General features: G+C 40.5%; 1 protein-coding gene across 2 annotated transcripts in view; it reads left to right on the top strand.

The window, feature by feature from the left end:
• Nucleotides 1–25,778, top strand: part of FBN1 (fibrillin 1) — a gene marked incomplete at both ends in the record, with an annotated part of 252,338 nt that overhangs the window by 116,395 nt on the left and 110,165 nt on the right. For both annotated transcript variants that reach the window (XM_082841143.1, XM_082841142.1), the window contains 7 exons: nt 419–544; nt 8,704–8,829; nt 14,373–14,531; nt 18,582–18,761; nt 19,396–19,536; nt 21,256–21,375; nt 24,386–24,511. In XM_082841143.1, the coding sequence (XP_082697269.1) occupies nt 419–544; nt 8,704–8,829; nt 14,373–14,531; nt 18,582–18,761; nt 19,396–19,536; nt 21,256–21,375; nt 24,386–24,511 (978 nt within the window). The remainder of the gene's footprint in view (nt 1–418; nt 545–8,703; nt 8,830–14,372; nt 14,532–18,581; nt 18,762–19,395; nt 19,537–21,255; nt 21,376–24,385; nt 24,512–25,778) is intronic.

The following is a 25,778-nucleotide window of genomic DNA, read 5'->3' as shown; positions in this document are numbered from 1 at the left end:
ATAGAAATGTGTTACGTTTTGATTGTAAGCATTTCTTGAATACCTCTAGTTATTACTGTCAATCATTTTATCATAGTATCCTTGTACTTCGCAGTATGCATAATAAAACTCACAAAAGTTAGTACCAACATTCTCCTCTGCATGAGGGAAGATGGAAGGTAGGAAAATAAAGAATACTTGTGACTTCCAATAGAACACTATTGACCAAGTTATGTTACTCAGTTTATTTCGCATTATGTAATTGTGAGAAACAGTGTCTCTCATCATGTTCCAAATATTGTGATGGACAAATTGCTCATTGATATAAATGTGATAATATAATTGTGGGCAAGCTATCATGTTTTCTTCTGCAATGAATTTCATATTAATCTCTCCTCCCCCACCCCCTGCCCCATCCCTTGCTTCTAAAATCTAACAGATGTGGATGAATGCCAGGCCATCCCTGGGCTCTGTCAAGGAGGAAATTGCATTAATACTGTTGGGTCTTTTGAGTGCAAATGCCCTGCTGGACACAAATTTAATGAAGTGTCACAAAAATGTGAAGGTAAGAAATATCATGCTTTGCAGTTAAGGGGTGGAGGGGCGGGCAAAACCCAAATCAGTGACAAGCTGTTTTGCAAATTGTTCCTAAATCCTTCTGTCTTTGTCATTCCTGTGAATGTGTACGTATAATATCCTTACCGGGAATAATATGCCTTTCTGCTATTGAACCAGAAAAAGCCTGCAGCTTTTTCCATTTTTATAGACCCAAAATAGGAGATCCAGCTGAATCAAATTAAATATTAAAACATGAATATTTTTGAACCAATATTTGGGTTAAGATGTTCAAGATACATGTTTTTGTATAGTTCTAGAGACACGAATTTAAATTTGATCATTACATATCATTCAGAATGACATATCTTCTGTTGTTTTTCTAGTCAAAATGTATGTTCGATTTTTTTTTTTCCTTTGGAGAGATCTATTAACCCTTATATTTATGCTCCTAGTACAAGTTTAGGATTTCCTTTTCTGCCTATCAAATGGAAACCTTTTAATGTTAATCAAACAGAAAAATAACTTGAGGTAAATTTATATATTTACATTTAGTTTATAGATTGAGCTTCTAAAAATGTGTGTACAGAGAATGTGTTCCTATTCACCACTTCTGCTATTTGCCAAAAAGAGCCCTGGCTTCCAAGTGTAATAAATATTCGTTTCATGAGAGGGAAACATCCAGGAAGTAACTAGGCAGCATTGAATTCTTTTCTTTAGTGAGTTCATGTACCTTATATATGTAATGTCTGAAAATAATGTAACAGCATTCTTAAGGCAACATCTCTCATCAAGCTTAGCAGAGAAAACTTTTTCCTTCATTCTCAACTCATTGTCTTTGGGGTGATATAAGATTTCATTTAGATGCAAGCACTTCTGTTGAAAGCAGTTGCTGTTGTATCTATATTCCTAAACCCTAGCACTGAGGAATACTTCATTCTAAGTCATTTGTCAGGAATTGGCTCATTAATCTTCTTTGTTGATCTCCAGGGTATATCATACATGCAAAAGGCAGCTTTAAATCTGAATTACATTTAAGAAGTTTAACATCTACTTGCCCTGAAACTGAGTAACTGTGTTAAAATTATCTTTGTGGGTTAGAGTTGTTTTTAAGTTATTAATCATCCTATAATTTATAATGATATGTTCTTGAACATGTCATAAACAGTTGAGGTAGCTGTGAAAAATACTTAAGTTCTTTCTAAGGATGTAGGGCTTCTTAAGTTTCAATGAACAATAAAATGGACTCTCTATAGGCCAATGTAATTTAGAAGTTATACTGTGGATTAAGTTAGAAGTAGAGAATGTTGATACTGAAAGGGCAAAGAACTTCCCTGGTTTCACCCTTTTACGTTATATATTAAGGAACTGTCTTGGGTGTGTTAAGCACCCTGACTGAGGTCATCAGACAGTGCTAAAATTTACTTCTTTTTTTTAAATTAATTTTTATTGGAGTATAGTTGATTTACAATATTGTGTTAGTTTATGCTGTACAGCAAAGTGAATCAGTTATACATATACATATATCCACTCTTTTAGATTCTTTTCCTGTATAGGTCATTACAGAGTATTGACTGGAGTTCCCTGTGCTATACAGTAGGTCCCTATTAGTTATCTATTTTATATATAGTAGTACGTATATGTCAATCCCAATCTCCCAATTTATCCCTCCCCCCTTCCCCCTTGGTAACCATATTTGTTTTCTGCATCTGTGACTCTATTTCCATTTTGTAAATAAGCTCATTTGTATCCTTTTTTAGGTTCCACGTGTAAGCAATATCATACGACATAAAATTTACTTCTTTTGATTCACACTCTGGTGCTTGTTGTACCATATTATATTGTCTGCTTTCCTGGATGCAAGCCATTACCTCTACTTTAATAACTCTATTTCCTAATATTTTGAAATATTTAAAATATTATGGTATAGATTTCCAGGTATTATCATATATATCTTTTATGACATTAATGAGCTCTTAAGGTTTACTGCATGTAAAATCCACATCAACAATGGGTCATTTTTAGGCTTTCTCAGCTTACTATATTCAGTTTCAAGAGATGTAGTCAGCTTCAAGATTTAGGGCAATATACTTCCTATGGCTTGTCCAGTCTGTGTTGTGTTTTCTGGAATTATGATAGCTTCTAGTTTCAACTAGAGTTGTCTTCCTGTGACACTTTCACTCAGACCAGTCAATTAACATCAGTCAGGATTTCTCACCTTCTCTCGTTGTGAACTAGATAGGAGATGCACAGAATTAATGCTCGGACTGAAAGAAAAGTGATTCAAAATCCTTTTATTAGTGCTAAGAAACCTATTATAGTAGTGTGACCAATGGACCAGAAATTCAGGCTGAAAATTACTTAATCCTTTTCCACACTTTTTTTTTTTCCCGGCTACATATTGAAGTCAGTAGCAAGATAAAAACAGAATACTTTTGGCTAGACCTCTTTTTTTTTCTCTTTCCCATCTCCTGTTATATTAAATTCAGATGATGGGTTTTTCCCCTTCCCTTTAATTTTTCTATGCAAAATTGATATTGGAAGAGAATGTCTTGTTATAGTACTGCATTTATTCTGGCCTGGAGACTGGTTTGGGCATTGTTGCCCTGCCTTACTCTGGTAGGAAAGCAGTCGGAAAGTCCCCTGAGAATGCTTGGTGAGTGGGTCCCCTCCTTCGACTTCCTGGCCCTTCTCCAGTTCCACCACCGCACCATGGGAATGGCATGACTTTGGGCCTGGGGTGATCTCCAGGCGGTCAATAGAAGGAATTCCAGAAAATCTGACCCCCACCACAGAGAAGATCAAGAGCCCATATATGCCCTAGGAAGATGGTCAGGCCACGGTGGGGTTCTGTGCCCTTGTGAAAGTGGTTCTGGCACCCTTGCCGTTACTTTGAGTGGCTTTATTTTTAACTTGAAATAGACTATTTTATTTTGTTTGGTGATTCACAATTGTTTTGAAATTTTTATTAGAGTATAGTTGCTTTACAGTGTTGTGTTAGTTTCTGCTGTACAGCAAAGTGAATCAGCTATACATATACATATATCCCCTCTTTTTTAGATTTCCTTCTCATTTAGGTCACCACAGAGCCTTGAGTAGAGTTCCCTGTGCTATACAGTAGGTTCTTATTAGTTGTCTATTTATACATAGCAGTGTATATATGTCAATCCCAATCTCCCAATTCATTGAATGGCCTTTTAAATGTATCTTCCTCTTGACTTGGACAGGAAGGAACTGGGTACCTGGAAGCCCAGCATAATTTTTAAAAATTCAATCAAAAATTGGTTTCAGCCAATTTACAAGATGCTTACCTTCACGCCGTCAGTGATGGTGAAAGCAGCTTTGTGTGAGATCTTCCTTTTGCAGAATTCTCCCTTACTTCTTAAAATGTCCCCCTTTTCCCAAAACTTTTTGAAAATATCATGTACCTAGTTTTATATAAACACATGCAATTTAGGTACCTTTGAAATGTAGATTAGCGAGCTGAAGCGATTAAATAAAAATTATTAAATTTTCATAAATTTAAGAAGAAAAAGATTGAGATTTATAGTTGTGACTTGAGAAAAAGGGAAGCAGAGTTCACGCCCGCCTTCGTTGTTGATTTTCCCAGTGACTCTGGAGTGTGCCCCCTGGAAGAACACACGAGCCTTTTCTTTCTGGAAACCAAGTCCATATTTGCATAGGTTACTGTGGAAGGAAATTAACAAATAAAACGTGTAATTAAAGGATTAAGTTTTATTTCTGGAAGAAGTCCCTTGGATTCCTAATTGACCACTAATATTTTGGGATTTAGATTAACACCAGCCCAGCCTTTGGCAATTACAATACTGTGTGATGCAAAGGACTTTTTAAAAATGTAACTCTTAAATCTAATCTCTCCCTCCTATGTAAGCCAAAAAACTTTAAGACTTCCCTTTTCTAAAATAATGGCCTATTTATCTGATGGCTACTTGCTATCAGGGACTCTTATCCTGCCAGACACCAAGGAGAATTCCTGGGGCTACTTAACCCATTGCTATCTTAGGGCTCCATCCTCTGCAGGTTTGGTGCAGGCCCTGATTCACTGTTCAAGGTCACCGGCTCCTATCCAACTGCTGAACAGAATCTCTGTGGTATAGGCACAAGAGCCTTGGGAATCAGGTAGACCTGGGCCGAATCCTGGCAATGTCCCTCATCCTCTGTGTGATCTTGGATAAGTCAGTTACCAGCTCTGAGTTACATCAACTTTCAAATGAGGAGATTGAACACGATTATATCTGGGAGTTCTTTCCAGTTCTGCAATCAGGCCTCCATCTCCACATTTCTCACTGTTTCTCAGTCGGGATCGGACAGCTGGGGCTACATGAATAAGAAACCATGCAAACTGGCATGCGTGGTGTGACTATAAACTGGTAATAAGGCTGATGTTTTTTCAACCTGACTTGAAGTATCAGCTTGTTTGTTTTTTAGTCACATATTTTACATTGGATTTCAGGTGTCTAATAAAGCAATAATAATAGTCTCACAGGCTCGGTGGCATTTATAATTATTAGTATCACGTATTGCTTTTTAACAGCTGCCACAATTTTCAGTTGATTTTTTTCTCACTTTGTTAGCGATCTAGACAGTCAGGTTAACTGGTTTCCCCCGTCTCTCAGTCATGTCAACATCCATGATCTTAGATGGAGCTCCTGGAGAGCTGGGTGTCCCAGGGATGCCTGTCCCAGAACTGGGACCCAGCTCTATCCCATCGGCCCTCCACAGTCCTTCCTCCCCTCCCGCTAGAGGAGCCCCAGGTTAGGGAAGAGGCCAAGGGATGGGAAGAATGCCTGGAGAGAGCAGATGAGACAGAGGGACAAGAAGGAAGAAGAAGAACAAAGGACAGGGCAGCAAATCAGGAGGGAAGGGACCTACCATTTGTGTATCTTCTTAGGTCCATAGCAAGAAGCCAGTGAGGCCATGGGCATAGCTACTGCCAGCAGCTCTGTCCTGCCCCAAGAAAACAGGGGGAAGTGTTCAGAGCACAAAAGTAGCTCTTCCCAGCCAAGTTCTACTCCCCACCAGGCTCCTCAAACGGATTTACTTTGACAGTGGCATTTGATACAGACTGACTTACAGAAACGCTGAGAAATCCACTGATCTCAAATTCTCTCCTGTGTAGGATCCCTGACATTCTAGTAAAAGGTGACAAACACAGTGTGCTAAGAGCCTGGAAAAATAATAGATTAGTATGAATGAGTTTCAGAGTGTAAGTGATTTTGTGATTGAAATGCTTTATTCCAGACTTTTATTGTCAGGGACTCCCACCATGGCCTGCTCGTGCAATCAGAACTCACTTCCCTTGCTAGGAAGTGATGGGACTGAGAAGCAGGGTGGTTCAGGAAACTAGAAAGGCCCTAGACATGGAAAGGGAAAGGGTGTGTCACTGAGGAGAGGACATTGAAGGGGCCATTTAATAAGTTCCTTCAAATTGAACAATTTGGCCTGGTGCTTTTAGCTTTATCTGTGTGACAAGTAGGGACGTACACTCTACGTTGTGTTTCCTGACCTGCTGACCTTTGAAGGTGTGCACCCTAAGTGGAAACCCTGCCCCTTCCTCCTGCCCAGCCTGTGGCGGTTGAAGACTTGGATTTAACATCACTTTATACACGAACCTCTTTGCTCTTGTTTCAGGTTTTACACGTGCCAGTTTTCTGAAGGCCTCAGTGGAATGCAAGAGCTGTGCCTAGGCACCAGAATTATAGAAATCAGGTTCTATGATCGTAGCTACAGTGTGAGGGTTAGATGAGTTGACACCCATAAAGCATTTAGACAATGCCTGGCACTCAGTACATATTAATTCTTCTTCTTCTCCTTATCCTCAGTAAAGGGTCCAAATCTAACGTAGCCAGCATGTGAAAGAAGATGTTTCCTCCACCCTGCCCAAGTTAATCCTTGTTTTTATTTTTATTTTTTTTTAATTAATTATTTTTGGCTGTGTTGGGTCTTTGTTGTTACGTGCGGGATTTCTCTAGTTGCGGCGAGCAGGGGCTACTCTTCGTGGTGGTGTGCGTGCTTCTCATTGTGGTGGCTTCTCTTGTTGCGGAGCACGGGCTCTATGTGCACAGGCTTCAGTAGTTGTGGCTCGCAGGCTTAGTTGCTCCGCGGCATGTGGGATCTTCCCGGACCAGGGCACCAACCCCGTGTCCCCTGCATTGGCAGGCGGATTCTTAACCACTGCGCCACCAGGGAAGTCCCAGATTCTTGTTTTTAAATAACTTTTTTTCTGATATATGCTGTCACTTAAATAACCTCTTTGGATATTGATGTCTACTAAGTGTCCTTAAAAAGGATGACAGCAGTCATTTATACAAACAAGTAGAAAAATGTTTCTTTCAGTAGACTCTATCTGCTCACATGATTTTTGATAGGCATCACGTGACTTAGACATTAATTTTTAGGGACCTTTTGAGAAAGGTGCATTTGTGTTAATACCTTTGTGTTATGGTTATAACCTCCTCTCTCGTTAGATGAGGTTGTCAGATCCTCTAGGCTCTTTGATATACTTGTTTGGCTTTTTGTTGGTTTTAGGTAGTAGTGTGGCTGGTAAATACAGAAGGATCGATGTTAAAGAACTGCCTTAAAATGAGCCTTGAGAGTATGGTTAGACTAAGTTCTAGACCCTTAGGCTCTGTCCTTGGCTGTTTCTCTGCCTGACTTTCACTGACTCCACAGTGACGTTTATATCTGTCGGAGTAGAATATGCACCTTTCCCTTATACAACTTCGCAAGGATGATCTGTCTGGGTTAGCACTGACCCCAACATAAGCAGTGACATATTGCTTGGTTTAGCCTCTAGCCTAGCCTAGAAGAATGGGGGTTTTGCTTTTAAAAAGGTTAAACTGCAGAGAAACAGTGTCACTGCTGTCTTTTTGACTAACAGGGTGAACTTGAGTCAGAAGACACTTGAACTCTATTTTGGTCCACTTAGAACTCTATTTTGTTTTACCAGTGAAGAGCAGTACTTTAACTAGAGAAGAAAAGTTCTTATTTTTAAACTACCCACACTGGCAGTCTGGCCATTGCAACGGTTCCAGGAGGCTTGGGTCAGACCGTCCCTCTCCCTAGGTCAGTGCAGAAAGCCCCACTTGTCTTAGGGAAGAGGCCACATAGATACCTTGGGCCCTGAGTTCACTTTTAACCTAAGCAGGACATTCTCAGTTTCTTCTCTCCCCACACTGGTGCCACATCTGTCGACAACTGCCAGTGTCTGATTGGGGCTCTTGAAAAGCTCTCCTTGAAGGAAATGGTCTGATTTGTCTAAGTGACTTTGACTGCTTCCTTAAGGAGACCCAGTGGCCTCAGGCCCTGAGGACTAACCACAACTCTGACCTCAGCCGACCCCACAGGGAATTAGGGAATTGGAGTGGTTTTCAGAGTTGCACCCTTTGGGGCGAGATGACCAGACCATTGTCCTTCCTCCACAATCAATCGGTGGATGTGGGCGCCTGGGAAGGTTGTAACCCCGGGTGAGGTTGCTCAGGCTGCTCAAGGGGTCCCTGAAGGAGCTGAGAGCTGGAGGCCATCTCCTGACAGCACTCCCAGATCTGGGACAACAAGTCATTTCCTGACAGAGGATTTGGATGAAGCATCTCAGCGTCCACCACAATTCACTCTCTGAACCCAGAGAAAACCATTGTAGTGGCAGTTTGGGAGCCCCTGAGAATACCAAGTTAGCCACGTCTTGGTCAGCAGTCAGACCACGTGGTCTCCTCTGTAGGATTTCAGTATCTGTGGAAAATCAGATCAAAAACAAATGCAGGAAGTGATGCAGAATATACAGTGGCTAGAAAGGGAGCTTAACTCAATGCGCAAAACACGAAGAGAAAAGGGAAAACAAAATTTTAAACAAAATATTTGGAATATTAGCATGCTGTAGGGACTTGAAACAACAGTACAGTTTTAGATTTGAAAGGCAGAATTCATTTCATTTTGCTCTAATCTTTCAAATTTGGTAAATTCCTTGGGTAAACCTGTCTTGAGAGAAGAAACACCCATTCTTTGAATTAACTATTTTATAGGCAGCTTTTATTCTCTAAAGATTGCTGTTTCTGGGAGCATGATTTGATGAGTGTTACCTCTGAATTCTTGTAATGATGGACGGTTTTATACTGTGTTCTACAAATACTGAAACTATTCTTTTCATTCCAGATATTGATGAATGCAGCACTATTCCTGGAATCTGTGAGGGGGGCGAATGTACAAACACAGTCAGCAGTTACTTTTGCAAATGTCCCCCCGGTTTTTACACCTCTCCCGATGGTACCAGATGCATAGGTAGGTGTAATTATAAACATCATGCACAGTTTATGTAAATCAGTTCCGTAATAGACATCATTCTAAGGGAGACAAAATTTGTTAAGGGAGACATATAATTTCTCACTTGAGGTAAAATGTGCTTTTATGGAAGTCTGTTAAATAGTTGACCACCTTCTTGAAGAACAGAGGCAACTGTGGTCTTGTTTTGGGGTTTTTGCCTCCCATAAAGAGATAATCCAGGAGACCCTACAGATAAACTCAGTCTAAAATTAACTTTGCAGTTATGTGGCCGTCAGACCTTGAAGCCATCTTTGACTCTTCTCTCTCTTCACCTCCACCTTCAGTCATTTCCCAGGACCTATGTTAATTTAGATCTGAAATTTTGCAATAATCTTTTAATTGCTCTCCCTGCTTCCTGGCTTCCCTACATTCCGTCTTGTCAGATTTATCTTCCTAAAATGGTGCTTTGATTAAGTAACTCTCTTGCTCAAAAACCTCTGGTAGTTTTCCATTAGGATTTGGAAATTAGTGGTTTTCAGTCTATATCCCATGGAATCTTCAGGTGCTGCAAAGCCCTCTAGGGATGCTAGGGTTGGAGAGGGGGACAGGGCAAAGGGGGAGGCTGAGTGGAAAGGGTTCCTGCCTTCCCCTCCCACTTCATACACACACGCCAGGCAATTTTGCTTTTATCTGGGTGGGTGTTAGGCTTACATCTGGGTGGGTGTTAGGCTATCCATATTTTGCTGTTACAAAATATCAATTAAATAAGTGGTTCTGTTGTTCAAAAATATAGATCTGACAATAGCTGGACTTAATGGTTGCTAAGAGTTCCTTCAAAGTCCAGTATTCTAGAATAAAGTTCAAGTTCAAAAATGGACAGCCCGATAGAGAAGGAGCTTCACTCTGTGACCCCTCCCAACCTTGCTGACTTAGCACAGTCACTGCTTCTCACCCCCAAACAGGCCATTCACAGCAATTGCTTCATTCATGTTGCAGCACTCAGAACACGTTCCCCAGTGCAAGCCTCCTTTCACACTCTTACTCAGGTTCTCTCTTTGAAGGTGTCCCAGATCAGCTTACCTGAAAGCAGTTTCCCCCCTGAACCTAAGGATATCTTATTAGAAATGGTTTTATAGGGAAATTCTGTGTTTCTGTATGTTTTTGTCTCCCTAATTAAGTTGTAATTCTCCTTAGAGAACAATAACTGCTAGCCTTATATTCCTGGTGGTTCTCAGCACAATTCCTTGCATGTAGTAGGCACTCAGTAAGCATGTGTTGACTATCAAAATAACTAATCCCTTATTAATAGGGCCAAGCTGAGGAGCCTATGGCAGAAGGCCTCAGAGGAAAGTGAAGGCTATCTTTTGATGTTTGTTTCTGGCCCATAGTTTCAAAGACACGCAGCTTCACATCCTCACCACAGGCCATGAATTTCAGACCAAAACAGAATTGCACTTGAAATTCTGAATTCCTTTTTAGTTAGTCACACATAATAAAAGCTGAGGGCAGTCTCTCCGTTGACATTTGAATAAGTACAACTCATGAGGGAAACATATCTGGACTTTTCCTTAGAAGCAATGGTTGGTGGCGCCCAGATTGCCTGATTTTCCAGAATCTATCCATAGATCTTGGAACTGCAGTGAAAGGATGGCAAGTGCAGTGCATGTAGCTCCTTTTTCTCCCCAAACTGTCCCAATTAACACATGACCTCCAGTGGATATGCCTAGCAGAAGTCCTTTCCTGGCCAGATAATAAGCAGATTTTTTTTTTAACCTTCAAAGAGAGCCCCAAACAGTATTAAAATGATTAATCCTTTTAACGCATTTACATATCAGAAAGTTGACACTTTTAAAGTTCTTTCCTTTTTACCTAATTACCTAATATACCCACGCTAACTTTTTACAAAAGAAGGGAACTAAGATTCCTGGGTCACCTCCTCGGTGTGAGGTATTTTATGGAAATTATCTGACTTAAGGTTCAAAACAGTACTGTAGATGGGAAGAAGCTGAGGTTTGGGAAGTTTAGATAAATAATTTGCTCCAGTTGTTTAAGCAGTTAATAAGTGAGGGAGCTGGGATTCCAACTTGTGCTGAGTCTACAGTCCGGACTCCGCCCATTGCTTCCTCCCAGTGACCATCGTTTGCTTGCCATACCCCTAGGCAAGCACTGTTCCTCCTTCCTTGGAACTTTATGAGACCCATAATTAGCAACTTACATAAAGTGATCCCAATGACATTTCTGCCTTCCCTACTGCCTGCCATGGTAAACCACAGAGACCCCCAAAATTATCCCCAGTGGCAAGAAAATATGTATAGTCTCCAACTTTTAAACAAATCCAAGGTTTGTTGGCAAGTTGGTTATTTGGAATTAGTGAATCTAACCAATAGGAAACCCCACGTGTAGATAGTGGTATGTGGTATCTTCCTTATACATCTCTTTTAACCATGATATTCAAACTGTTACCTTCTGTTACCGCATTCTGCGACTCTCAGATCTCACCAGTTCTAACACTGCCTTTGTCGTGTAAGTGCTGGTAGAATTATTGCACTTTATTTTTGGTTTTGTGATCTTCGTTTGGTGCTTTATAATACTTTGTGTAAGGCTGTCTTTTCATATTAGTGTGTTCTGTCTCATCCATTCCCAGGACTCTTAGAGATGTCTGGTACCTAGATTGGGCCTCACAGCTCCTAGCTGCTGGTTGGCCAGCACAATGTTAGTGATCGGTTAGGGGAGAGCTGCTGACAGGCTAGGATGACCTGCAAACACCTATTGATATTTAATCCATCATATATTTGTTTTGATGTGATGTGATTTCTGGGTCCTGAGAATAAGGCCAAGTGATTCAGAAGTGGAGAAAGGAAGAAAGTTTCTTACTCCTTTTCTGCCAGATGTCTTGGTCAGGGCAGATTTAAAATAGATGAAGGTGTCTAAGGTTTCTCCAACCTTCATTTACCTCCTCTAAGTCGTACTTCAGCTCCCATGCTTCTCCCTCAGCTCCCATGCTCCTCACTTCAGCTCCCATGCTTCTCCCTCAGCTCCCATAGATCTTCAGATTACTTTAAAGCCACCCCTTACCCTCTATGCAAAGCGATCCAGCACCAGATGATTTCCTTTCCACTTCCTTTGGCACTACCATCTGATGACATGGAAGACTTCAGGCTGGCATGACCAAGGGTCAATTCCCCTGAATGGTTCCTGCTTTTCACAACTCCTCCCACTGGTTTTCTTTACAATTATAAGTTGTGTAAATGTGTGTATTCTTAACAAAAGCTCTCCTGCAAAAAAAAAAAAAAAATTGTAAAATGATTATTGTATATGCAGGTGCCAGTTATAAATCAGGAACTGCCAGCAGCCCAAATGTGGCTGGTAATTCTTCCAGTCCCACCACTCACCATTTTGTTCCAGAGTCTCCGACCCATTGATTTATCATATAAGTCAGCCAGCTGGGCAGTAAAATAATGTCATAGATAATTTGCAAAATAATAGATATAAGCCCATTAGGAGCTTGCTGTTGGCAGCTGTGGGTCCCAGTTTTGCTCTGAAAGATGGCCCACACTGAAAATTGTACATACAAATTTTGGTCAAGTGTTTATACTGGGTTTTGACCACCAGATTCATTTGAAGCTGGGATATAAGCCAGTTTTGAACATCGCTTCCCATTCTTTTTTTTTTTTTTTTTTTTTTTTTTTTGGTACGTGGGCCTCTCACTGCTGTGGCCTCTCCCGCTGCACAGCACAGGCTCCAGACGCTCAGGCCCAGCGGCCATGGCTCACGGGCCCAGCCGCTCCGCGGCACGTGGGATCCTCCCGGACCGGGGCACGAACCCATGTCCCCTGCATCGGCAGGCAGACTCTCAACCACTGCACCACCAGGGAAGCCCCCTCTTCCCATTCTTAACGGCCTTTGGTTTCCATGCCCCAATATTAATCCTGGGGTATATGAAGTATTAGTGTCTTTAAGGCAAAGCAAATTAGGAAGCAGGAAGTTCTATTTCTCCCCCTTGTGCACAGGGGAGGTGCCACCCATGTCTCCACAGAGCATTCTTTGTGTGCACTCCCCTCTCCAGCCATTTACCCTGGACCAGGCTGGAGTAAAACTTGTTCTGCCTCTTTGCTGAGGCTATTAGTCTGACCAGAGGTGCAGGAACTGGGACCACAGAAAATTTCTGGAAAGCACGCTTACACTTGCTAGTGGTTTAAAGTACTTTTTAGAAATAATCTCGTATCCTTTAAAGCTGACCCGTAATTTTCTTTTATGGTTTGTCTAGGTTTGATGTAGCCATCTTCACTCGACATTAACAATTGAAATGTTTCTAAGTCAGCCTTGGTATTTTCATTTTATTTCATTTTATTAATTTATTTCAACCTTCAAGATTTTAAGGCTTTGTGTGTTTGAGAATGATGTAGGTGAAAACAATGATAGGGATGACCCTCTCTGATCAAATGATGGTTAATATGCAGACTTACAGGAAACATGAGGACAGATTTTTGACTACAAACAAATTCTTCACCTTACAAAAGGATTTCCCAGTTATATTCCTTCAAATGACAAGCATATTCAAAATACTAGTTACATTTCAAAACTTATTTTATAGGAACTGTACAGAAATACATTTTACTTAAAGAGAGATACAACCGTAACATATGATAGTTAGATCAAGGGGTTCTGCACTTGGCTACCTACCTCTTCTGTTCCACCACATGACCTCAAAGGCTCATGAAGCACTTAGGTTTCTCCTTTGTCATGGGCTCTTTTCTGGTAACCCAGAGGTGTACTTCAGTGTGTCAATGTTGTCACGTCAGTCAGACAGGATGTAACCCAATAAAAGTGATATATAGAAATGTCTTCCCCTGTTGCTTTGAGAAGATACCGTTCTGCCACAAAAACAAAGTTCCTTCAAGAAGTATTGTATCTTATAGCACTAAGAACTTGCAATCATGTACATTTTGAACTTGTAAATAATTAGTGCCTTATCAAATCTGTTAGGGCCCCAGGACAAAAGGAAACCTCGCTTAACGAGCAGTGGATCTGACTGCAAAATGGCTCGCTCCTTTAAAAAAAAAAAATATCTCACACGTCTGACTCACAGTTTCAGACTGAAAAATAAGAAAGTTCTTTTAGAGATGTAACCTACAGTGCAGACTTCATGTTGTTTTAAAATAGATTTATATCAATATTTGTCTAAAGTGGCTCAAATTAAGTCGTTTGAAACCAAGGACAACACAGTCTCCCTTCAGTATAGAGACATGTCTCTATACCTAATTAACCATCACCGCCAGTGATTTTCTTCTTCTCTCTTTTCCTATGACCCATATGGTTGTAATCATTTGTTCCCACCTTGGGGATGGAATGTGGGACTTGGGTCAAGTGTACCAGCTCACAGGGGCAAAAGGTGTGAGATGGAGGGATCTCTGACTGAGCGCTCACAGCTTACCTTCTAGGGCTGAGTGTCAGCTCATCCTGCCCGAGCCCCACTGGGAAATGTGGAGGTGCTGGGGCAAAAGAGAGTCGTTTTACGTTTGATCTCAGTGATGTGTATGGGGGTTTCTTTGTCCTCTCAGATGTTCGCCCAGGATACTGTTACACGGCTCTGGCAAACGGGCGCTGTTCTAACCAGCTGCCGCAGTCTATCACCAAGATGCAGTGCTGCTGTGACGTCGGCCGGTGCTGGTCTCCGGGGGTCACTGTCGCCCCCGAAATGTGTCCCATCAGAGCAACGGGTAAGAGCCCTTCCATTTATCCACAGAGTATCTCTGCTCAACCCCCTGCGAGCCCAGGGGCAATGTATGTGCTGCAGATTTAGTGGAAACCGGGGTAAGTGAATAACATTCCAGAAAATAAAAGAGATGGCCTTCAGGGAAACTTCCCCAGGTAATGAACAGGGGAAATACAGAAGTCCATACAAATGACACTGTTCGCAGGTACCGTATCTTACTTAGCTTGCATATTAACACTGGGTAGCAACCTGACCAGTCAGAAGAACTGGTTCCTTCCTGGTCTCCTGTATTTCTTTTGTATCCTCAAAAGCTCAGCAGAATAAAACTCGACTCCCTCAGAGCCTTTCAGGTGAGTTATTCGGGATACACATTTCCTCCTTCCCTAACGTTTGACACTCTCCTCTTCTTGGTTGCCAAGTCCTGTTGATGTTTTTTTCTTTTCAATTTCTCTTTTCTGTCATATTCATTTCCACATAAAGCTCATTTTCTCTCATCTGCACTATTGCAGTAGCCTCCTAACTGGTCTTTGTGAAATCCACAGCTGCCACGTAACATTTCCCAAAGCCTAACTCATCTGAAATTCAGTTTTAAAAAATTGTGTCTGGGGAAAAAGTAGAGAAAGGTGTCCAGAAAATTTTTCGCAGGATGAACTCAGGCAATATCCAGTGGTCCAAGTCACTCCATTTCTTGAAAAGAAAATTTTACTACTTAGCAGGGCATTTAGAGTCCCCAAATCTGATTCCCGTTCATCTTTTAATTCTTGTTCTTTATAGCAGCTTTATTTTCTAATTAAATGATGCAATCCAGCTTTCCTTGAACCCAGTCTGAGCACTTCTAAACTCAAATATTCCTTTTTCTCCAAACTTCTCCCCAGTTCAGGTCCTTACTCCCTACTCCCCACCCCTGCTACCTCTGCCTGTTATACACCCTCTTGTTGGTTGAGATTCCTCTCAGATATGACCTAATCCCTGCACATCCCAAGACCACCACTGCTGAAAATGCTCGGTGCTCTAGGTTTGTACTGTTGCTGTGGCACAGATCCCATCTGCTCAGGTCTGTGCCTGTGTGTGTTCATATCTAGCTTTTTTACTAGCTAATAAAGCTCATTAGAGGGTTTCAGTCATCATTATAGTGCCTTATTCCTTCTAATTTTTTAACGCTTCTCTGGTACTTAGCGAGAACTTGCTGATGGGAGGCATTCACGTAGACTGTACAACTTACTAGGTGACGTCTTTCCCACCAGTTCTAAGTAAAAATTGGGGTAATAACTGCTTCTCAATCTGGTTCCTGAAAAGTATGTTTAAATCAGGAAATTTTAGGGGAGAAAATAAGGATGCGGATGGATGATTGTAGAGCTAATGAAATACTTCAGAGTGTGCTACTCACAGAATATGAATGCCCCATTATCATGGGTTATAGACCTGCTCACAGATGTTATTTTTAAATTTCTATTTATTACTGAGAATTATGTGTGTGGACTAAAGAAGCAAGAAAATCTTTCAATAAATTTTAACATATAACAGGTCATATATTTTGCCATATATTTTGACTGTCTCTGGCCTAAAAATATAAGGCACCCTTCTTAGTTCACTAAGGGGACCATTTAGTAGGTCACTGTTTAGAAGCACATGACTTTCTACTAAGACCTACTGCTTGGATACCAGGAGAATCACTTTTTAAATGTATATGTTAACTTAGGAATCAGCAGCATTGATGTGGATTCTTTCCTATGTTGAGACCTTGAATAGAAGAGGGAGGACTAGAGTAGGCTTAGTTGCTGAAGACCTACTTTGGGACTCATGGAGCAGAAGGCCCGGTCCCCCTGTGTAACTTTGCAGGGAGCTGCTCTCCCAAAGGGTACCACTGAAAGATGCACAACCCTGAGACAGGCCCAGAGCACAGCAGATGGATAGGGCAAACTAATTTGCAGGTAGGTGTGTTTGTTTGTTCAAATGTTCCAGTACCAGTACTATAGAGCTCTGGGTTCTTAACTTATGGAGAGTGATGACATAGGAAGAATTATTTCAGATTGGTCAGCTTTTCACTTTAAAAAAAAATCAGTATCATCTCCGGGTTAAATGGAGATAGGAAAGTTGGACATCAGTTGAACAAAATCAGCCCCAGGTTGCTGATTCTGAATATAAAGGGGCTCAACGGAAAGTTATTAAGCCGAAGAAAGTAGGAAAAAGTACAGAACCCAGCCCGATACACTTTCACGGAGAGGTTGAGATGAATTTAATGGCATGCTTAAAATAATATACCCACCTAGTTAGCAGAAATGCTGATAAGCGATCCAACTTCTTTTATAGAAATCCTAAAAGACTAAAAAAAAAAAAGGTTGATTGGTGCTTGGAAGCTAATAAGTACAAATGCCATTCAATTAAATCCAATATAGTTAATAAATTCCTCTTCTGTGCAGTTTTCCAGGTGAGGCTGAGAGTGGGATTTCGTCATGAGTTAGACACGATCCTTGACTTCAGAGACTGCACAGTCTTAGTGGTAGAGAGTTGGTAGAAAGCAGGTAGCCAGGAAATGTTGGGTATGGCACATCCAGGTGATAATTCTATAAGGAAGATCACTGTGGTTTGACAACAGGGATTGTAGCATCTGCTTCAGGGAAGCAGAAACAATATATAAATCCTTTCCAAATACAGTCAAGTACTACAGAATCTTTGTGGGTTGAAATTCCAGAGAAACAATGCAGTAGTAGAATTCTCTGAAAACATAAACTTAACCTGAGTTGGAAATGTCAAGTATGATTGAAAAAGTTTTAGTAATGGACCAGAAAAAAACAACAAGGTACGTGGTAGCTAGGTATGTTTAGCCAAATGTAAATGGACAGAAGGTCCCATGAGGTTGAAATATGACTACATTTCAGTACGACATATCACTGTGTCATAGAATAAGTCAGATTCTAGTCCACAAGGAAAACAAAAATACTAGCCTAATTTCTATTAATGGATGAAGCTAGTATAGAAAGTACCTATGGGAGAATCCCTGTGTGACAGAGGTAATAAAATAATCAACATTCTGGAAAGAGGGAAAAAAGAAATTTTAAAAATTATATAGTTTACTTTATAGAAGGGAACTGTGACAAAATATGGCTATTTGTAGGAAACGTGAAAATGAGTGGCTTTAAATGACACCTATCTACTGATAACTCCAAAACTTAGCAGCAGCCCTGACTTCTTCTCTAGGCTTCAAACTCTCTTTTAAAACTGCTTTGTGACATCTCCATGTGGATGTCTGATATCTCAAAATTCATATGCTCAACGTATAGCTTTTACCCACCAAACCTGCTCCCATCACGGTTTTTCCCATCTCAGCAAACGGCACCAATGTCTACCCTGTTGCTCAACTGGAAAACTAGAAGTCATTCTTGATTTCCTATTCCCTCAGCTCTGACATTTACTCCTTCCCCAAACATAGCCCATTCATCTCTAAAATAATCTTCAAATGTGTTTACTTCTGTCCAGTTCCATCACTGGCTCCCTTGTCCAGCCATCCTTGTCTTGCCCTTGGTCTTCTGCAGCAATCTTACCTCCCTCCAGTACAGTCTCCAAATGCCAGTGAGAATGATCTTCTGAAAATGTTCATCTGATCATGTCCCACCCCTGCAGAAGACTACCAGTGACTTCCCAAGGCATATAAAATAAAATCCAAGCACTAAAAAGTGTGCTCTTTAAAGTCCTGTGGGATCCACAGGTGGGAAGACTGGGTGGAGATCATGGCATTTTATTCTGTTCTTCCTTGAGGTGAATTTTGACATAGGTAAAGACTTCCTAGGTTTTAGGAGGGACATGTGGTACACACTCCGGGGAGTTTGTTTCCAGTTTTGAATTATTGTTCCAGTCTGGTTGCTGCTGTAGGTTTTAGGAATGCTGACTTGAGGGGAAAAAAGCCAAGTCAGTTGGCTTTTTTCCTTTTCTCCAATTGACCTACGTGGTTTGATGATCAGTTCTATTCAAAATTTCTTTACAGAGTAAGGATGACTTCCATGGGCCTATGGCATATGCTACCCCTCAGCTGTTATGTTGTGTTTTTTTTTTCCAGAGGATTTCAACAAGCTGTGCTCTGTCCCTATCGTAATTCCCGAGAGGCCAGGATATCCTTCCCCACCCCTTGGCCCCATTCCTCCAGTTCACCCTGTTCCTCCTGGCTTTCCTCCTGGACCTCAAATTACAGTCCCTCGACCACCAGTGGAATATCCATATCCATCTCGGGAACCACCAAGTAAGAGCTCAAAAGTCATCTAATTACGTTTCTTGCATTAATCAGGTTAACTTTTTTGTTGTTGTTTACGCTGTTTAAGTCATTAAGTAAGTTTAACCAATCCTTAAAGATTTCATTTACAGAGTGTAGTATATAACTTTCTCAACTGGCCTCTTGCATAAAGGAAAATGGGCAGTTTCATATTCTCCAGAGATTAATGTCCTTTTGCTATTGATGTTGTGGGAGAAATTTAAATCTGATTCACAGGATGAATTCATAGAGGAGGCATTAGATTACTCTTTGGGTTAAATATCATGCAAAGCAGTTTTGCAAATAGTTAAATGCCAGTAACTCACTGCCTTTGTTGCTTCCCTGCGCTCGAGGCCTGAGAGTGAGGCGGAGGGAGCGGTGGGGAGAAGCAGGCAGAGGAGCAGGCTACAGCGAGGCCGCGGTACCTGGCAGCGTGCGCCACGGTGCACAGGTGCTCTCTGTAGGCGAGAATGGAAACATGCTCTGTTGACGCCAGGCGACCTTTGCCCAGAGTGTCCTCCTTCCTTTATGATTCAGCATCTTGCCCATTATCACTGGATTCAGTGCTGGTGGAAGATGCCCTAGTTAGACATAATTTTAATGGGGTTTCGTGTTATTCCTTCAGGGGTGTTGCCCGTCAACGTCACTGATTACTGCCAGCTGTTTCGCTATCTCTGTCAAAATGGACGCTGCATCCCAACTCCTGGGAGCTACCGGTGTGAGTGCAACAAAGGATTCCAGCTGGACCTCCGTGGGGAGTGCATTGGTACGTGATAGCCCACTGGCTTGGCACCAAGAGGCTACTGCAGTGCTGTTTCATGACTGTAGAGGTTTTCTATGGCTGCTATAACAAATTGTCTCAAACTTAGTGGCTTAAAACAGCACAGATTTACTATCTTATATTTCTATAGGTTAAAAGTCCGACACGGGTCTTTCTGGGCTAAAATCAAGGTGTCGGCAGGGCTGCGTTCCTCTCCGAGGCTCTTGGAGAGCATCCATCTCTTTGCCTTTTCCGGCATCTAGAAGCCGTGTGTATTCCCTGGCTGAGGGCCTGTTTCTTCATCTTCAAAGCCAGCAGTGTAGCATCTTCAAATCTCGAACTCTCTGGTTCTCTCTTTGCATTCCTTCTAACACGTTTCAGGGTCTTTGTGATTACATTGGGCCCATCTGTATGTAATCCAGGAGGGATGGATTCCGCTGATTAGCAACTTAATTGCCCTTGCCGTGTAGCGTGTTCACAGGTTCTGGTGGTTAGGACAGGAACATATTGGGGGAGGGGCATTATTATGCCTGCTGTAGTGACTTTTCACTTTCATCGTAAAACACATTCAAGGCATTGCTGGGAACTCTAACTTAAGCCATCCTATCGAAGCCTGACCATGAAAATAAAGCATTAGAAATATCCCCAAATTATGAAACTTTGCATGGTTTACTAATTTGAGTGGATAACTTACCAACAGTCTCTAGTGAGCAAGGAACTTTAAGTTGTTGATGAGGCAGTTAAGCTAGTGAAGGAAGGAAGTGTAACGCAAGGATAATTTGTTGGATTGGATAAGAACACCCAGTTGCCATCTAATTTTTTAAAACTAAACTGCTCTCTTAGGTCTATTATAAATCTCAGTTCCAGTTATGAATCAGGCAGAAATAAGTAGTTCTTGGTTTCTCATGCTATATAGTTTCCAGGTGATACGAAAGTCCCTTCAAGTAGCTTGTTAAGAGCTTGTTCAAGTAGCTTATTCAAGTAGCTTCCATCCTGAGAGGTCATCCAGAGCTGGGTAGGAAAGGCAAAGGGAACGTCTCGCTCAGGGTTGTGAGATCAGACTTGCATCTGCCACAAGAAGCGTGTGACTTCGGACAAGTGGGTTATCTTCCATAAGCTTTAGCTTCTTCATCTTCACAAACAGAGGAATAAAAACCAGTTTACCGGTAAGTAAACTGATAGCTCTAAATGAGTGTAAAACTAGTGGGCGCCTGTCTAGGGGCGGGGTGGAGGTGGTAGCAGCCTTGATGGTGGGTGAGAATTGCCCTTTAAACAACAACAGCTTCACGGTTTGTTGTAATATTCATCGCGGAACCGAGAAAGGAATGCTTAGATATGGTTAGGTCTTCTTTTCATTGAAAAATTGAGCTTCAAGAGACACTCAGAATTCTGTCCAGAAGCGACTTCTGAAATATTAGTCTGTTTGATTCCCTTATGTCAGACCCAAGGAAGAGAAAATGTTTATTGGCTTGGAGTGTTGAGTTGCTGCGTATTTGGCATTTTTCTCTGAAAAATGACACAGGAAAATAATACATTCTAACTGCTCAACCAGTTAAAGTGGCCGGTGACACCGTTATTGTAGTGGAAAGAAAAAAGATCTTTTCATTATGCTATTTATTTCTTAAAAGGAAAGTGTTTTAGCGTGTAAAGGAAACCAGTAAAATGGTCTTGGAGTTGTGAGTTACTGCGCTCTAATGTCTTACTGAAATATACTGTGTTTTGCAGATGTTGATGAATGTGAGAAAAACCCTTGTGCTGGTGGCGAGTGTATTAATACCCAGGGCTCCTACACCTGTCAGTGCCGACCTGGCTATCAGAGCACACTCACCCGGACAGAATGCCGAGGTACGTGTGGTCCTAGCTTGGCACGTCGGACATGTATGCTAAGTAAGGAGTTGGCTCTGAAGGAATTCCGTGGAGTCTGAATAACCCTTGTCGGGAGAGGCTAATATGCTCCCATTGCTTTTTTGCACTTAATTCCAGAAATTGTTACTCTGAAGGATAGCATCATACAATCTGGCAAACATTCAAGTTATTTTAAAAGATGTTTCTGTGCCTGTGGGAATATCTTCTTTTCACTTCCTTTTTTTTTTTTTTTTTTTTTTGCCTCATCACTATATTGTCTTAACTTTTAATCTGAGAGCTAGGGAATGGGGTTGTCCTTTGTTGACACAGAAACTGAGGAAGGTTTCAGGTGAAATGTTATGCAATTAATTGCTTCATGGAAAGGCCTGAAGGATAAGAAGTGTCTGTACGTTCTTGCTGCTTATTTCGTGGAGTCAGCGGCAGCATCACCTGGGAGCCAGATGGAAATGCAGCATCTCAGGTCCCACTTGAGACCTGCTGAATCAAAATCAGCATTTTAACAAGATCTTCCAGGGACCCTTACGCATGTGAAAGTTTGAGAAGCACTGCTATAAAGTTTCCTCACAAAAATTTCCCTTCCGATTTGTTTATTAATTGACTTATTAAGCCACCCAATATACCTCTTATTGGATGACTTTGATGTACTGAGTTTCTGAGATAGAAATAATTAAGATATGCGCCCCACCTCAGGGCACTCAAATATCTAAATCTCTATAAGTTGGGCACAGAATGATCTGTTATAATTGATCAGTAAAGCCAGATAAAAGCAACAGAACTCTGTTGAAATTAAATACAAGGGAAGATAGGGAGGTTTGTATCACTTTAAAAATTTGTCAGCCATTAATGAGTTAATTTTATTTGCCTCTTTTAGCAAAAGTCCTTCATATTAGTTGAAGGCATACAGATGTTTTTAGTTTTTATTAGTGACTGTTTTCAAAATCTTTGAATTTGGTTCTGACTTAGGGATTTCTTGCCATCAGTGTGTTTTAGTACACCGCTTATCAATGGCAATTTTGAGCAGAAAAACCTGGAGCACAGCATTTCAATCTGTTAATATTTCTATTAATGGCCTACTTACTGAATTACAAATATAGTTTGAATTTTTAACTGAGTTTAGAACCTTCTTTATAACTATTGTTTAAAATAATCAGCACGTACAAACAGTATACGAGGCATTTTGCAATCGTGGAAGATAAACCGAAACCAGCGTTTCAGAAGACAGCACTACTAAATAAGCAAATAGAAGACATTCTTGAGAGCACTCAGCTGCGGCAGGGGCCCATCAGTGTAGGTGCATGTTATTGTCATCACTCTGAGACTTAGTTTATTAGAGACTGAAGGTTACCTAAAAGCCTCAAGCACTGTCTTCTTTAAGAGCTAGTGCGAAGTTTAGCCCAAGCACAAGAAGTTGATAACGTGATCACATTTGTGGGTAGACCGAAAGTCGCCACAGAATGGTCAGAAAGGCTGTATACTTAGCTGAGAAGGACACGAGGAACTGAACAGAGGGGACAGAAGAAACATACAGAAACACGGTAGAGACGTTGAATGGCAAGCTTTCCATTTCTTTTTGTAAGGCAGCAGGAGCCCGAATGGCATTTTCAAATTAGTGAGGAGAGAAAAAGCTGAACTCTTTATCCTGCTGATTTTATCCTTGGGCCTCCATAGATTATAGAATGCTAAAAAAAAATAGTAGATTATAAAATCTTAAAAAAAAAAAAGTCTGCAGAAGAATATGCAGCTTTTACTATTTTTTGGAGTGTGGAGCAGGTCAGATTTTAGTAAGGATTAAGAAATAAATGAGAGAGAAAAAGATTGTAGGTTGTTGGCACAAAGATCAGACAGAAGAAAAGCCCAGACTGCTTCAGCTAGTCCAATGACTCGTGTGGAAACCACTGCTGGATCTGCCCAGAAAGAAAGTGCGTCTGAGGGTCAACCACAAGACACCGTGCAGACACAGGGTAGACAGAATAACCAGTATGCCATGAATGCACATTCTTGTCGTCCAAAGGATGTTTAGGGCTCTTATACCCAGGCACATGGCCTCAACTCTGCATGGGTAGGTCTGCTCCCATCCAACTCTGCTCAGTGCCCTGGCCTCTATCTCCTGGGGAATAAGCCCTGGCAAAGGTTGTACGCTCTGTAGACAAGGTGGTTTGTGTTCATCCTTTTTGATGTTCATCCAGGCATGTAGCCTAGAAACTGAGGGGAATAGATAATCCAGGGTAACTCGCTGTGCACTTTAGGTTAATTACTAATCTTTAAATGAGAGATCAGATGCGGGTTATTTGAGTTATTGTCATTTTTAATACTTCCATATCATGCTCTGTTGTTTACTTTGGCATAATATTAAACATGAAAGAAAAAAGGGGAAATGCCCCCATAGTACCAATATTTTGTTTGTTAGATAGACTACTCATAAAGTTATAAAAGAGACTAAGAATATATAAACAAATAAAACTGTATTTGGACCAGAGCTGCCATAAGGAAGGTAGACATTTCAGAGTCAAAATGATTGACGGTTTTCAGATGGAATTAGGTTTTTAAATTGTTTTTTTTTTTTTAATGGCATTTCTGTTTAACTGTTCTGATACAGCGAACATCAGATCTGCCTTTTGATCATGTCTTAAAAGACACCAGCCAAAGTTCATTGTAAATAATGATATATACTGGCTCATTGAATTACCTAGGAAAATGGTGAAAAAGAACCTATTTTGTTTACAGAACTGAGATTTAGGGAGTCTTCTTAGAAAGTAAAGTTAAACCGAATGCTATTATGTTGGCATTTTTTTCTTTCATATGTCTTTCAAACTTTTATTAGTAACCCTAAATTTTATATTATTTAATACTGAGTTTATGTTGAAGAATATTATTTAGTAATCAAAACCCAAGACTAAGATCATGAGTTTAGAGATGGTGAGAGGAAGAAATAAAATAATTTAAAATCCCCTAAATAAAGCTATTTCTTCCTCTTCGACTTCGATTTTAGACATTGATGAATGTTTACAGAATGGCCGTATCTGCAATAACGGACGTTGCATCAACACAGATGGCAGTTTCCACTGTGTGTGTAATGCAGGATTTCATGTTACGCGTGATGGGAAGAACTGTGAAGGTAATACAGTGTAATAATAATTACAGTATAATCGTGTCATTCCCCTATTCCATTGCAGTTTCAGTATCAAAAGTCTTTAACAAGGCCAAGTCAAACATTGAGTGAAAGGTCAAAGTATCAAATGTATATTCACCTATTGTTATCTGGGAGGATGCCTAACTTTCAACAGTATTAGTTCCTTTAATTCACATTTGTGTGAGTCAAATAACATTGTAAATATAGGAGCAGAGCTTGCTATTTAAATATTCCTGGTGACGAAACTTTTGTAGCATAAACCATTACTTCCAAATTTTATACAGTCAGAATTTGTACATTAAAAAAAAATAGGACACACCTAATCTCATATATTCTTCAGTCACTTATAATCCTTTTGTTTAAAGTGTCTATGTAGTAATGAAATATTACTAAGGAGTATCTGAAAATGTAAAATTTGAGAGAAATGTTGGCGAGAGTCAGCCCTTTATATTGCCTCTTGAATTAATCACCTCACTTTGAATTGGGCTGTGTTTCATTTTGTCTTTTTCCCTGCCTTTTCTCCCCTAAATTGAAAATGTGACAATTATTGATGAGTTTCCACTTCTCAGACCTTTAGCAAAAAATGAAGAATGCTCCTTATCATCTTTCCCAAAGTCTTCGGGAAAGATCCCAAGAATCTATTCATACATTAAAGGAATTTCAAAATTGTTCTTAGAAACATTTTTGGCAGAATATTATCTCAGTGATTCAATTCAAAGACTTAATGCCAAAATTCTCAGTTGGGATAGAGTCTTGTTTAAAAAAGAAAAAAATCATAAATTACTTCGGTCTGACTAAAGCCTGTAAGTGAAAACACACTGTGTCTAGAAGAGCAAGTGCCTCCTAAGACAGCTGTAATATTAAATAAAATAGCTGATGAATTTAAAGAAATACCTGTATGCTCAAGGGATCCTAAAGGTTAGCTGTCATGGCTATACTCTATAGTCAAGTCTTGCATTTTACAAATACATTTTTCCTATCCCTATTTAAAATTGCTTCAAACTGCAAGCAGTTCTCTGGTTTCTACTTTTTAAAGAATGAAGAAGTAGCCTAAATACATTTCATCATTCTTAGTTTCGATTTTCAGTATATTAGAAGTAATGTGGATCTGTAAATATAACCATCAGGCTGTTTACACACCTTTCAGTTTGTAAACTGCTGTTCCTAAAAAGAGCCTTGGTAGCTTTTATTGAGTTAAATTTCATATATATATTTATATGAAAAATATATTTATATGAAATTTCATAGATAT

Source organism: Leucopleurus acutus (genome assembly GCF_964270905.1).
Source record: "Leucopleurus acutus genome assembly, chromosome: 1".
Lineage (NCBI taxonomy): Eukaryota > Metazoa > Chordata > Mammalia > Artiodactyla > Delphinidae > Leucopleurus > Leucopleurus acutus.
Note: the sequence above shows the minus strand (reverse complement) of the source record. Positions and strands in the feature narration are given on the sequence as shown.